General features: G+C 46.4%; 1 protein-coding gene across 4 annotated transcripts in view; it reads left to right on the top strand.

The window, feature by feature from the left end:
• LOC119577817 (protein madd-4-like) overlaps positions 1-15,000 on the top strand; it is an 88,851-nt gene that overhangs the window by 51,112 nt on the left and 22,739 nt on the right. For all 4 annotated transcript variants that reach the window (XM_037925390.1, XM_037925391.1, XM_037925393.1 and 1 more), the window contains exons 6-8: positions 7,136-7,334; positions 7,501-7,681; positions 7,863-7,971. In XM_037925390.1, coding sequence (XP_037781318.1) covers positions 7,136-7,334; positions 7,501-7,681; positions 7,863-7,971 — 489 coding nt within the window. The remainder of the gene's footprint in view (positions 1-7,135; positions 7,335-7,500; positions 7,682-7,862; positions 7,972-15,000) is intronic.

Genomic DNA, 15,000 nt, shown 5'->3' on the forward strand with positions numbered 1-15,000 from the left:
TCCCTTTTCATTCATGCTACATTTGTTAGATTGGGAAATTATAATTAGAGGAGTGTGGGTTAGTTGAGATATTCTGTTGTGATATTGTCAGTGGAGATTAGTGATGTTTGATATGGCATCTTTCTTTCGACAAACTGATGTTCTTTTCTAAGCGGTAGAAGGGACGGGAGGTAACAGAATCGCAACGTTAAATAGATTTTTGCTTAATGATTCATTTCACTAAAGGCGATAGTGAAAGCGTAAATGACGAGAAGACGAGACGTGGCAGTGAGGGAAAATCTGCTGGCAAGGGAGGCGATTCTCTTGCTCTCCCGACGGTGATGGTGAAGCTGATAGTGTTATGACAGTGGTAATAGCGGCGAGGACAGTGATACGGCACACGGCGTAGAAGAGAATTATTGCCTGATGGTTTGTGATGAGCCGAGGATCAAGCAGTTACTTCCTTCTTGATGGTTTATGCCTCGTAAAAGTGCCGTGGCCTCTTCAGAAACACACACACATACACATACATACACACACACACACTCACTCACACAAACGCTCACGCATCATACTCACACGCGCGAGAGAAGATCAAGAAGGGCGCTTGGGACTCGTAGTAAGACCTAAGACAATACTCGATTCGCAAAGCTTCGATTCAGTATAAACTATAGTGTTTAGTTGTTTAGAATAGTCGATAGTCACAAGAGCAACATTCTAGTATCCTCACGGTAACGAGACGAGATAGAAATGGACGATCAATTTAGCTAGTTCTTTTCTTGATTTTCGCCGACCTGGAGATATGAAACAAGGACAGCAGAAGCGTTCACCAATATCAGAATAAAATATCAGATTATTTAAAATCTTGTGGAATAGCAAATGTGGAGGATCCAGTTTTTTCATCTTTTTTCGGTGATACTTGGAGAGCCAGATTGAAAACCTACGTCCTGTGCTAAGTTCCCCGAGGCACTTCCTTTCCCTTGGATCCTCCTTCCCTCGGATGCTCCCCGGCCTCCCCTCGGCCCCTCCTTCAGCCACATGGGAGAGGCCCTTACCCGCACGCCCCGCCAGCTTCCACCCGGCTACTTCCCTGCGCTTCCTCGCAGCCTTCTTTCTCACTTTTTTCGGATTTTATGGTTTGATTTTTCATGTCAGGAACGAGTCTCACTCGAAGGAGGAGTGGAAGGAGGGCTGTGAATTTGGGTAGCTTTTAAAATCGGATAAAAACGTAGGTTCGGATCTCGGCTTCCAGTAGATTGCTGTAGTAAATGCCATGGCACTTTTAATGATCACTTAATACCTTTCCGCGTAGCATTCGAAAGAAGCGTCTGATTAATGCTTTTATTATATCAAACATGTAGCGCCTTAGCAGCAGTAGGCCCTTACGAGTGTCATCACCAGCAGCTCCCAACAATAAGTCATCAGTAATAGCCGGAGGTTATGTGGTCATACTATCAAAGGAAGGAGTCACAGGAGACGCGAAGAGAGGGCGGAGGGGTGTAGAGGAGGGGGTGCGAAGAGGGTGGAGGGAGGAAGGGGAGAGAGATGAGGGAGGAGGGAAGAGTGGATGAGAGGTGAGGGAAAAAAGAAGAGGAGGGAGAGAGATGAGGGAAGGAGAAGGAGGGAGGGAGAGAGATGAGGGAAAAAGGAGGAGGGAGGAAGATGTGAGGGAGGAAAGGGGAGGGGTGAGAGAAGTGAGGGAAGACGGAGGAAGGAGGAGAGTCGTGAAAGGAGGAGAGAGGGGGATGAGGGATGAGGGAAGCGGGAGGAGGGAAGTCGAGGAGCGAAGGAGGAAGTGGCCCTGTCTCCGCCCTCCTCATCAACTCCTCGCTCTTGACCCGTATAAGGAAATGAAGGTCCGCATGCGAACCACTTCGGCCAAATTAAAGTGCGACCGTAAAGTGCGACGACCGGCCGTTCTCGCTCTAGAATTTTAGCGCCGTCCGCTGCTGGTTGCTATGGAGATGGTAGGCCTAGGTGCAAGGAGAGGCTGCTTGCGTGCCAGCGACTGCCGTCCGCATGCAAATGAATGCATCGTATTGTCGTTTTTATGCTGGATCTTATTGTGCTTGGGACGATATGCAGGTTATGTGTATGAATGTATTCTTTTCCTGCTTGTGTGTGTGTGTGTGTGTGTGTGTGTGTGTGTGTGTGTGTGTGTGTGTGTGTGTGTGTGTGTGTGTGTGTGTGTGTGTGTGTGTGTGTGTGTGTGTGTGTGTGTGTGAGAGAGAGAGAGAGAGAGAGAAAGAGAGAGAGAGAGAGGGGAGAGAGAGAGAGAGGGGAGAGAGAGAGAAGAGAGAGAGAGAGAGAGGGAGAGAGAGAGAGAGAGAGAGAGAGAGAGAGAGAGAGAGAGAGAGAGGAAGAAGAGAAAAGAGAGAGAGAGAGAGAGAGAGAGAGAGAGAGAGAGAGAGAGAGGAGAGGAGAGAGAGAGAGAGAGAGAGGAGAGAGGAGAGAGGGAGGAGATGATCATAACGAGAGAGGGGGGGGGGAGCACGTAATGGAGAACATGTACACAGCAGCGATGAGGGAAAAGCGGGTGTTGCAGTCCGAGACGATAGGTACACGCCTTGACGCACCTTCTCGCCTAGACCACGCCGGTCGCGGGAACAGCGGAGTACAGCAGCGACGTAGGTCCGGCCTCCACCTACAGTTGCTTCCCCTTCATCCTCCTTGTCCTCCTCCTCCTCCTCCTCTTCCTCCTCCTATTCCTCCTCCTCCTCCTCCTCCTTCTCCTCCTCTTCCTCCTCCTATTCCTCCTCCTCCTCCTCCTCCTTCTCCTCCTCCTTCTCCTCCTCCTCCTCCTCCCCCCCCCCACTTCTCCTCTTGATTCTCCTCCTCCTTGACGCCCTCGCCTCCTCTTAGCTTACCAGCCCTGCCCACACTCGCTTTCTTTCACTCGGCCACTCGTCCCCTCCTCTGCTTGTCGCTCATTGTTTGTTTTTTGTTTGTTTTTTTTATTTTGTGTGTTTTTTATAGCCATGTCTTTTTTCTAAACATCTATCTTTCTTGTTATTCCCAGATTTTTTTTCTCTCTCTCTTTCTCTCTTTCCGCCATTCTGGATTTCTATTTCCCTCCCCACCTTCCGCCCTGACTCCTCTCTTTCCCATGTTATTCGCATCCTCCTTTTCCCTCCCCTTCTTTCCCTCCCCCCGCTCCCCTCCCCCTCCCTCCCCTCCTCCTCCTCCCCCTCCCTCTTCCCCTCCTCCTCCTCCTCCTTCTCCTCCTCCTCCTCCTCCTCCTCCTCCTCCTCCTCCTCCTCCTTCTTCTTCTCCTCCTTCTCCTCCACCTCCTCCTCCTCCTCCTCCTCCTCAGCGCCCTCAGTATTTCACCATCAGACTTTACCTCCAAATTTCCTGTTCAGCGCGGGCGCCAGATCGCACTTTCTCTATAACGGAGTCGGAATTTGCGTTTCCACCCGACTGCCCTTGATCATTTCCGCGCACCGCCGTCGCTGAGTCTTAGGTAGTAACAAGGGCGCGACTCTCATGATAGATGCTTAAGGGGCGTGGTTCTCCCAAGCTTAATGGGCGTGGATGTTGATGCTTAAGGGCCGTGGTTTTCGATGCTTAAGAGGCATGGTTTTGGATATTTAAGGGTCGTGGTTTTCGATGCTCAAGAGACATTTTTTGAATGGTTAAGGGTCGTGGTTTTCGACGCTCAAGAGGCATGGTTTTTGATGATTAGGGGTCGTGGGTTTTGATGCTCCTGAGGTGTGTTTTTTATGCTTAAGGGTCGTGGTTTTTGATGATTAAGAGTCGTGGTTTTCGACGCTTAATGGTCGTGGTTTTCGATGCGCAAGAGGCATGTTTAGAATGATTAAGGGTCGTGGTTTTCGATGCTTAAGAAGCGTGTTTTTTGTTGCTCAAGAGGCATGGTGTTTTATGCTTAAGGGTCGTGGATTTCGATGCCTAAGAGACGTGGTTTTGGATGATTTAGGGTCGTGGTTTTCAATGTTTAAGAGGCGTGGTTTTGGACGCTTACGTGTCGTTTTTTCGATGCTTCAGGAAGGAGGCCGTTGTCTATGCACCTTGATCGCGCGAGGAGGAGCGGCGGCCCTTGTGACGGCTCAGCCTCTCACTCTTCCGGGAGGTAAAGTCCTCTCCCGGAGTGACTCTCCGGCTGAGGACTTTACACGCGCTGAAGGAAAGCGCAGATTAAGGATAGTTTTTTTTTACCTTCAGTTGGACGTAGAGTATTTACTGAAAGAGATTAATTATGATTTAATTTTCCAAGTTCAGAATTTTGGGGAAGATGCTTGTTATTTTTTTTGGATGATCGATAATTATTTTGGTGCGTTGTTTCTTTTGAATTCTGACAGATTTTGATGAATGGATCGTTTTGAATAAAGAGGAGTTGTAACATCAACCCCGACGTTATACAGATGATCTCTCTCTCTCTCTCTCTCTCTCTCTCTCTCTCTCTTCTCTCTCCTCTCTCTTCTCTCTCTCTCTCTCTCTCTCTCTCTCTCTCTCTCTCTCTCTCCTCCTCTCCTCTCTCTCTCTCTCTCTCTCTCTCTCTCTCTCTCTCTTCTCTCTCCTCTCTCTCCTCTCGTCTCTCCTCTCTCTCTCTCCTCTCCTCTCTCTCTCTCTCTCTCCTCTCACTCTCTCTCTACTCTTCCCCTCTCTCTCTCATCTTCTCTCTCTCCTCTCCTCTCTCATCTCTCTCCTCTTCCTCTCTCCTCCTCTCTCTCCTCCTCTTCTTCTTCTCTCTCCTTCTTTCTTCTCTCTCTCTCTCTCTCTTCCCTCTCTCTCTCCTCTCTTCTCCTCTTCTCCTCTCTCTCCTCTCTCTCTCTCTCTCTCTCTCTCTCTCTCTCTCTCCTCTCCTCTCTCTCTCTCTCACTCTCTCTCACTCTATCTCTCTCTATCTGTCTATCTATCTATCTCTCACTCACTCGCTCTCTCTCTCTCTCTCTCTCTCTCTCTCTTCTTTCTCTCCCTCCCTCTCTCCCTCTCTCCCTCTCCCTCTCCCTCTCCCTCTCCCTTTCCCTCCCACCCTCTCTCTCTCCTCTCTCCTGTCTCTCTATCTATCTATCTTTATCTTTATCTATCTATCTATCTATCTCCCTCTCTCCTTCTCCCCCTCTCTCCTTCCCCTTGAGAAATGTGTCTCAGTTATGGTCCTGCTGGAACGTTCAAAATCCAATCAGCCCGACTGGCGGCCGTGGCAGCATAGCAACCACATACACAGCATTATGTGTGCTCCCGTTTTTCGTGCTCATTCAACGGGGAATCTCGGCTCTGTATTTGTCCGCATGTTTCCGAGTGCTGCGGGTACTTTGACTGTCTTGCTTTTTGTTCGTGTATGGATATTTACTTTTGGCGTTGGAATAGCTTGGCATTTTTTTCAGATAGTCAGAGTTTGTTTCTGTTTGTTTGTTTTTTTTTCGCTTTCTTTTCCTGAAATTGCACTGTACTTTTGTTGCCTGTGGCTGGCTGACTCATCGCCCGGCTTTTGTTGACTCAGACTACAGTGCGTATTAAGACATGGAAAGTTTGCCTGTTTAGCGATATTGGATTAATTTTCAACGCGCGCGCGCACGCATACAAGCACACCCCAGCACGCTGCCGCACGCACGCACTACGCCGCCGTATCACGACACGAACAACGACCACGACACACACACAACACCACGCACACCATACACAACACACACACACACAGACACACAACACACACACACACACACACACACAACACACACACACACACACACACACACACACACACACACACACATACACACACACACATAAACACATATACTTACACATTATATATATATATATATATATATATATATATATATATATATATATATATATATATATATATATGTATACAAAAACACTCTTCCGTGTTGATACAATGGAATAAAAATCCACAATACAAAAACTAGATGTCCACTCCCGCAGACTGGTGGAATCTTTCCTTATAAAGCTGCTGCCTAATTTCAACTTAAACAGCAGCTTTTCTCCTGCTGATAGTCTCCTTGCTTCCCACATCCTCCGCCTCCTCCCGTATGCCGGTCACCCGGCGCATAGTCCGCCCAATCCTCCAACCTGATGTGACCTCCCTCTGCTTCCGTTCGTCTGTCCTCACCTGCCCCGTGTTACCGCGTTGCCTCTCCTCTCTCTCTTTTATACCCCTCCTCTCCCTTTCCTCTTTCCTTGCCTTGCCTTTCCTCTTCAGACCTGGATGGAATCCAGGTGGATTTCGAAACTGTAGTCTCATTTTCAATAAATCTAGTTTTTGTATTGTGTTTTTTTTTCTTTATATATATATATATATATATATATATATATATATATATATATATATATATATATATATATATATATATATATATATATATAGATAAGAGAGGAAGATAGATATGTATTATATATATATATATATATATATATATATATATATATTATATATATATATGTTGTTTGTGTGTGTGTGTGTGGTGTGTTGTGTGTGTGTGTATGTGTATATTATGTATTATGCTATATTATTTATATATGTATGTGTATATTATATATATATATTATATATATATATATATATATAACTATATATATATTATTATATATATTATATATATATATCAACACATCACAACATATATTGTGTATGTATGTATGTATTATATACATATATATATATATACATATAATATATCATATACTATATATATATATATATATATATATATATATATATATATATATATATACTATTTGCATCTGATATAACATAGCTCTAGGAATGTGTCGTTATAGCGGACCGTCGTAAATTTCCTAAAATACCGCCATCACGGGCTTGATTATCATAGTTAAATGTGGCGGGAAGATCCGTAGTGTTTATGGCAAGACTCTCCCTGCCGCGACCGCGGTCCACTATCTCGACTTCGAAAGAGGGAAAGGGAGATCGGCAGGGAGAGGGAGTGGAAAAGGAACATTAAAAGGAAAAGGAACTTTAAGAAGAAAAGACACATTAAGAAGAACAGGAAATTTAAGAAGAAAGGGATAATTAAAAGAGAGAGAGAGAGAGAGAGAGAGAGAGAGAGAGAGAGAGAAAGAGAGAGAGATGGAAAAGGCAAGGATGTATCTATTAAGAAACCCGATACCGAAACACCCATTTCACCAGCGCATTTTTCTCCTTCGTCAGCTGGCAGACGGGCGAGTGGGGCTCCTGCTCCGTGTCTTGCGGCTCGGGATACCAGCTCCGCGAGGTGTACTGTGCCGAGCCTCGCAACACCTCGGTGGTCCGCGTCGCCGACCACTACTGCACCTCGCCCCGACCCCCGCATCGGCAGCCCTGCAACACCCACGACTGCCCGCGCTGGTACGACGGCATCTGGTCGCAGGTACGTCATTATGCTACACAGTTTAAATTTTTAAAACGTCAGGTAGTTTACCGTAAGAACCTTTAGGGAGAATGGGGTGGGAAAAATAATGTATTCAGAATTTTTAGTCAGTGAGAAATGTACTTTCACACGCTGAAGTATCTTAAGAATATTCCTCCATCTCCAGTGCTCGGCTACATGCGGCGACGGAGTGCAGACGAGGGTAGTGCTCTGCAGGGACGCCCGTGGCCGTTCCTCGCGACACTGCGATCCCGCCCACCGCCCATCAAACACTCGCTCCTGTCGAACCGGCATAACTTGCCCTCCGCCCACCACCCTTGCACACCCTAGACACCAACCTTATACACGTAAGTAACCGGACATTGTCATCGAATATTTATAATTAGAATAAAATAGGTAAGACATTGGTTAAGGATATAATTTGACAAAAATATATTTTTTTTATTGAATGGTTCAAGCGAAAATACAAAATTTATAAGTGCCGTCATAAACAGAATCATCAGCTGGCTTCTACTTTGTCCTCCTCAGCTGCCTGGTGGACGGAAGAGCAGGACCTGGCGAGCGAGGAAGGCGTGGCCCCGCTGATGCCCCGCCCGCAAGCTCTCACGGCCGACCAGCAGGTGCCCGCCGAGCCCACGTGAGTACCTCATTCTCGAACAACTTCGTGTGTCGGTTTGTGTGTGTAAATATTTTTACACTAGCAATGTCGCTTATCCAATTGTTTATGTAAGGATCTTTAATAGATTGAAGGCTTTCCCAGTACCAAGCGAGGAAAAAATATTGACGTTTATATTTTTCATTTGTTAATAGGGAAATGTAATGGGGTCAAGTGATGCAAGATGAAAAAATGTGTTTCCACCATGTAGTTAACATTTCTAGCCTCCTAACTGGTGCCAAGTCGGTAATATCGTCAGAAAAACGTAACTGGAGCAGGAAAACCAGGACACTGCGCCGTGTCAGCCAGAAAATAGGATCATGACACTCAGAGACTGAAGAAAGCTTCGTCACTCAGAACCAGGGAAGGGGTTCATGACAATCAGAACAAAAAAAAAAATAAAAACAGGATCATGACACTCAAGACAGGAGCATGCCACACTACCAGGGAGAACGCACCGCGACACTGAGAATCAGAGCACGACACTCAGAACTAAGAGACAGGATCATGGCAATGGGACCTAAACGACAGGACCACGACACGTGGACCCAGACGACGGACTCGTGGCACGCAGAGCCAAGACCGGTGGCACTCTCGAGCGTGACAGTCGGGATGGCGACGCAGTAGTTGAGAAACTGCCTCGCACCGGCCAGGTTTCGTGCGCGACATCCCCTCATTGGCCCGCTTACACACTGCGGCTCCCGGAAACTTGGCGTTCTCGAGTAAAGGTATAACCCCAACAAATTCCCATTATCGCCCCCTCTCCCTCGCCTTGCCCGCCTCCTCTCTTCCCCTCCATCCTCCTCTTCTCTCCTTTCCTCCGAGAGAAGAAGGGAAGCGGTCGCGGCGGAGGCTAGTTGTCTCCAAAAATCATTCGATGTTTGTCGCCTCCTGCCGGTGCAAGACCCCGCGCGCGAGCCCTCTTCCTTCCTGCCAGCTACAGTTTCTTGCTTTTCCATCTCTTCCTGCCACTGTGTTATACTCCTGGCATCTTTCCTCGCCCCTCTCTCTCTCTTCATCTATCTATCTATCTTCTTTGTCTATCTATCTCTATCTCTTCTCTATCTCTCTCTCTCTATCTCTCTCTGTCTCTGTCTTCCTCTCTCTGTCTCTCCCTCTCTCTGTCTACCTATACCTCTCTCTATATCTCTCTATCTATCTAGCTATCTGGCTATCTGTGTCTATCTATCTCCATATTTCTCGGTTTACCTCATTCCTCTGCATATATTTTTCACTCTCCCGTCCTCCCAAACTATTTTCTCTCCTTCCAGCTTTCTTCGCTTGCCCCTTCCTCCCTCCGGTCTCCTCGGTGCCGCCTCCTCACTCCGCCCCTTCCCTCTCCATCCGTCTTTTCTTCCCTCTCCCCGCCGATCCACCCACTTTCCCACCTCCCCCTCTCTCCTCCCCTTGCCTTAGGCGCCCTTGCGTTGCTGGTTTGAAAACGAATGATCACTTTTCCCAGGATCTGAGGGAAATACATGAACGTAATTAGGTTAAGAGCCGAGTTAACTTTCCATTAGAAAAGTTTGGCTCCGACTCAGTCTCCCTGTGTTGACTGTGGTTGCAGTTGGACTGGAATCGACTGGAACACAAAGCGGGGTTTTAGTAGAGATGCAAATGGTTGATTTTCGGTTTTTGTTGTTGTTGTTATCGATCGTTGTGTGTGCATGTATCTGTTCATTTTTCATTTCATTTAAGTGATGCAAGTAAGTCATTTCGACTTTAGAATTTCAAAAATTCGTGTGGAAAAAATTGAAAAGCAATTTACTTGGACTATCCTAGACGGGTGTAACTTTTTTTGTCAGCCTGTCCCAGCTCTGTGAGTACCTGAAAGAGGAAATGGTAAAAATCGCCGCATTGCTTCTGGAACTCCCGACCCAATTATAAACTAACAGCAGGATTTTTTAGCGCCATCCTCTCGTAAATGCTAAAATTTATGTTAGAAAAAGGAAAGCGGGAAAAAGGGGGCAGAGAAAAAGGCCACGCTCCGCTGGGAATAACCCGGTTTTATGAGTTTTCATCTTTCGCGGCCTGGAAGTGTATAATTTACGGACAAGAAAAGTCAAAGTAAATCCACCAAGAAAAAAAAATAATGATTCTTCATCCTGACTGAGGAAATTAGTTAGATTTCTGTGGTTTTACGAAAGCTTCTGAACCGTCAACCCGCGACGAAGGGTGCAGGCACGTGACCATATATTCTCTTTCCTCTTTTGTATCTAATGAGAGATACGTTAACGGGAATGGCGCACAACGATATCTTTGGCAATCAGTCCGAGGAATTAGCGCGGCGAGAACGGCACAGCGCGCGCCGCCCTTCCCTCCTCGGCCTCCAGGGGGCGCAACTGTCGACCGTCATGGATGGCAGTCATTTGTTCCTGTCTGGCACAACCTGGACCAGATAACAGGGCTGTAGAACGAAATTGTAACATTGAGTTTCGTTTTTTAAGCCTTTTCTTTTCGAGGGAGTGGCTAGAGGGTGGTGCTCAGCGGTGGTGCTCGTGTTTTCTGTGGTGGTGGTGATGCTGTCGGTGGTGTTGCTGTTGTCGAGTGTACAATGCAGACGCAAGCAGTGGCGCCAACATTTCAGTTCTGGAGGCAGGTGTTGTGACGGCGACCGTTGCACCGGTGAGAGTCATTGGTTGTCCGTGACTAAAACACACATATACTCACACAACTGCCTATGTATATGCGTATGTATACATATATACAATATAATATATGTATGTATGAATACACACACACACACACACACACACACACACACACACACACACACACACACACACACACACACACACACACCACACACGCACACACCACACACACAATAAAAATAACAATAACACTATATATATATATATATATATATATATATATATATATATATAATTATAATATATAATATATATATATATATTATGTATGTAATTATAGTATATATATATATATATATTATATATATATATATATATATTATATATATATATGATACCGTATTCATATTGATGTAGACAAGTATGAATGAGAATGAATATACTTCACAATACAAGAGATGTTTTGACGGTGTTCGAATGAGTCTTCGTAGAAATACTGAATGTATGAAATTTGTCTGACGAAGATTGCATTTGAATAACGTCATAATACTATATTCTTTTATTGATTATATTAATATTAATATCTTATTCATAATGATTTTATCATATATATATTATTATTATATATTATATATATATGATATATATATATATATATATATATGTATGTGGGTGTGTGATGTGTGTGATGTGATGTGTGTGGTGTATGAAGTGTGTGTGTATGTATGTATGTATGTATGTATTATGTATGATAATGTATATGTATATGTATATGTATATGTATATGTATATGTATATGTATATGTATTATAATATATATATATATATATATATATTATATATATATATATATATATAATAAAATCATATATTATATTATATATATATATGTGTTATTTATTATGTTATTATATATAATATATATATATATATATATATATAATATATATATATATATATATAATATATATATTATATAAAATATATTATATTATGATATTAAAGTAGTTATAGAGAGGAGAGAGAGAGAGGAGAGAGAGAGAGAGAGAGAGAGAGACGGGGGGGGAGCTCCCTCCCTCAGTAAGAGAAATAGAATGAGAGACCAAGTGGGAAGAAGAAAGGGAGAGAAGAAGAAAGTGGGAGAGAGCGCGATAACGAGAGAGAGCCTGTATTGATGACTCATAATGATACGAAACGTCAATGGTGGAAGAGGCGCGGGCGGCGTGAAGGAAATGGGAAATGTTAAATCATAAACGGCGGCGAGGGAAGGCGAGGGGGAGCGCCAGCGTCGGTTGAGAGAAATGCACCTTCGAGAAGTAAGAGAGTTCGTATTCGAGGGGGAAAAGTGTCGGCTTGCGACGCGGGCATACAGTGTCGCCGGGTGTAAGGATGGTCGTGGGGAGGGTGCAAGCATCCCTGGCGGCTGGGTGGTGTGGATTTTGAGGGAGAAACGGTGGTATTGGTGTTGGTGGAGGGAGAGTGATGGTGGCGCCGACAGAGCAGGCCTGGTTACCATGGCGACCAACGGCGCGGATGCACCATTTCCTGCGGCCTCTTGGCGCCAGGCCGGCACCCCACGTCCCCGTCCCCCCGCCTCCCCAGCTTCCCCATCACTCCTCAAGACTCCCCGCTACTCCTCCGACACCCTGAGCTCCACACCGCAAATTCGGGGCGATAGCAAAACCGAAGGTGACAAGCGTCGCAACAGACCCCCCCCCCCCCCCGCCCCCGTTGTCGCAACCATATTGGCTCCCACCTACCCCAGCGCCACCCTCGCTCCGCGGCCAAAGCGTCCCCCGACCTCGACTCGGGGCGCCCTCCCACCTCCTCAGCCCCTCCCCCATCCCCTCCCCCCTCTCTCTCCTCCCCCCTCTCTCTCCCCTCCCCCTCGCCGGGACCCACATCTCCAGCCATCCCAGATTGTGACTCCAGCCCCGGCGCGGCGCCAGCTCCCAGCCCCACCTCAGCGCCGATAAGAGCCGAGGAGCACGGCTTTCCTTGCCTTGGACGTGGACACCTTTAGTCGCGTCCGGAGCTTGACCGAGTGTACACGGTCACGGCCCGCCGGTGCTGGATGAAGGGGAAAGGATCCGGGGGAGAAAAAAACGTAAGGTCAAAAGGGGAAAATGAGGGGAGCAAACAAGAAAAGTGTAAGTCCAGCTCACCATCTCCCTTTTCCTCCTCTCTTTTTGCCGTAGTTCAGTTATGGTCCTCGTCGACCTTGTTCCAATTTGTTCCCTCCTTCATGGGCCCGAGCGACGCAGGCTAAACTGCCACACCATCACCCCACTTCCTGTACTCCTCCTTCTCTTCCTCCTCCTCCGCTCCTCCTCCTCCTCCTCCTCCTCCTCCTCCTCCTCCTCCTCCTCCTCCGCCTCCTCCGCCTCCCCCTCCTTGTCTTCCTCCTTCTCCTCCTCATCTTCATCTCCTTTTCCTCCTTCCCCTTCCTCCTCCACCTCCTCCTCCTCTTCCTCTATCTCCTCCTCCTCCTCCTCCTCCTCCTTCTTCTTCTATTCTTCCTCCTCTTCCTCCCGTTCCTCCCCTTCTTCCATGTTTCCCTTGCCTTTCCCTCCTCCTTTACCTTCTGTTCCTCCTCCTCTTCCCCCACCCCCCTCTTGCCGCCGTTACTACCGCTACTCCTTCATCTCTATCACCTCATCCATCTCTTCTCTTCTCTCCTTTTCCTTCTACTGTAAATGTCCCTCCATTTAATACCCTGTTTAGTACATGTTCTCAATCTGTTAGTGGTGATTACACGTATTATGGCGTGTACTGTACTCGGTCGCTGTCTCTCTCTATCAGTCTATCTATCTATTTATCTATCAACTTATCTATCTCCCCCACCCTATTTCCAACCTTTTTTATCCCTCCCTCCTATCCTTCCTGTTCCTTCCTTTCTCTTCCAACTCTCTTCCATCCCTCCTTCCCTCCTTCCCTCTCTTCTTTGCTCCCATCCTCCCTTGCTTCTTCCCTACCCTCCATCTCCTCCCCTTCCCCCTCCCCCTCCCCCTCCTTTATTTTCCCATGGCTCTATACGAATTCCATTACGATAGAATATAGCCACAATGATAGCCAGGCGGTGTGTGAGTCACTCTTTGCTCCTTTAGCCATCACTTCCGGGACTCCAGTCGATAGGTCCTCCCGGCACGGGTTGTTCCTGCGCCTCCCGTTCAGATCCTTTATTGCTCTCTCTCTCTCTCTCTCTCTCTCTCTCTCTCTCTCTCTCTCTCTCTCTCTCTCTCTCTCTCTCTCTCTCTCTCTCTCTCTCTCTCTCGCTCTCTCTCTCTCTCTCTCGCTCCCGCTCTCTCTCTCTCTGCTCTCCTTTTCTCTCTTCTCTCTCTCTCTCTCTCTCTCCCCTCTCTCTCTCTCCTCTCTCTCTTTTTCTCTTCTCTCTCTCTTTTCTCTTCTTTCTCTCTCTCTCTCTCTCTCTCTCTTCTCTCTCTCTCTCTCTCTCCTCTCTCTTCTCCTCTCTCTCCCTCTCTCTCTCTCTCTCGCTCTCTCTCCTTCTCTCTCTCTCTCTCTTTCTTTCTCTCTCTCCTGTCTCTTCTCTTTCTCCTCTTGCTGTCTCTCTCTCTCTCTTCTCTCTCCCCTCTTCTCTTCTCTCTCTCTCTCTCTCCTCTCTCTCTCTCTCTTCTCTCTCTCTCTCTCTCTCTCTCTCGCTCCCGCTCTCGATCTTGCTTCTTTCTCTATGCTGCTCCATTTTTTTTGCTTTATTTTCTTTTACATGTTTTTCTGTTCTTGTTTATTTCATATAGTCAATTCTACCATCACACTACTTTCCTTTTCATATTTCGATATCCTTTTCTCTCTCCTTATTTATCCTCATTATTATCATCATCATCATCATCATTATAATCATCTCCTCCTCCTTTTCTTCCTCCTGCTTCTTACCCTCATAAAGACAATAAATAAAGTAATAAAGACAGATATGTGCAGTTACAAATTAGTTGTAGTAATAACCTCCATTAAAAGACATAGCAATGCTAATAATGAGGAGGCGGCGTCGGGAGGGCACTGGGCGAGGGTGCACTGGGTCCACGAGGAGGGACTTTGGTCAGAATAGAGACCGCTGACAGAGCTCGGAGCGCTTAGCAAGAAATGTGTCCGATTTTTTTCTCTATATCTTTTTTTTTTTTTTTTTGGGGGGGGAGGAGGTTGAGGGAACAGATCTTTCTCCTGCCTCGTAAACTACATGATTCTGTTACATCAGGAAATAAACAAGTCTCCCAGGCAACTTACGAGCTCACGCATACAGCAGCATTCAGAAAATGAAGTGGCTTCTTGTTTTGCACATATCAGCAGACCAGACAGTTGCGAGACAATGCGATGTAAATTGTGTAAGGCAGATAAGCAATAAAAATCGCACGGACTTCAAAATACCCAAGGGAGGAAATACAACTGGGGCACAGCCGGAGAG

The sequence above is a fragment of the Penaeus monodon genome, chromosome 10 (genome assembly GCF_015228065.2).
Source record: "Penaeus monodon isolate SGIC_2016 chromosome 10, NSTDA_Pmon_1, whole genome shotgun sequence".
NCBI lineage: Eukaryota > Metazoa > Arthropoda > Malacostraca > Decapoda > Penaeidae > Penaeus > Penaeus monodon.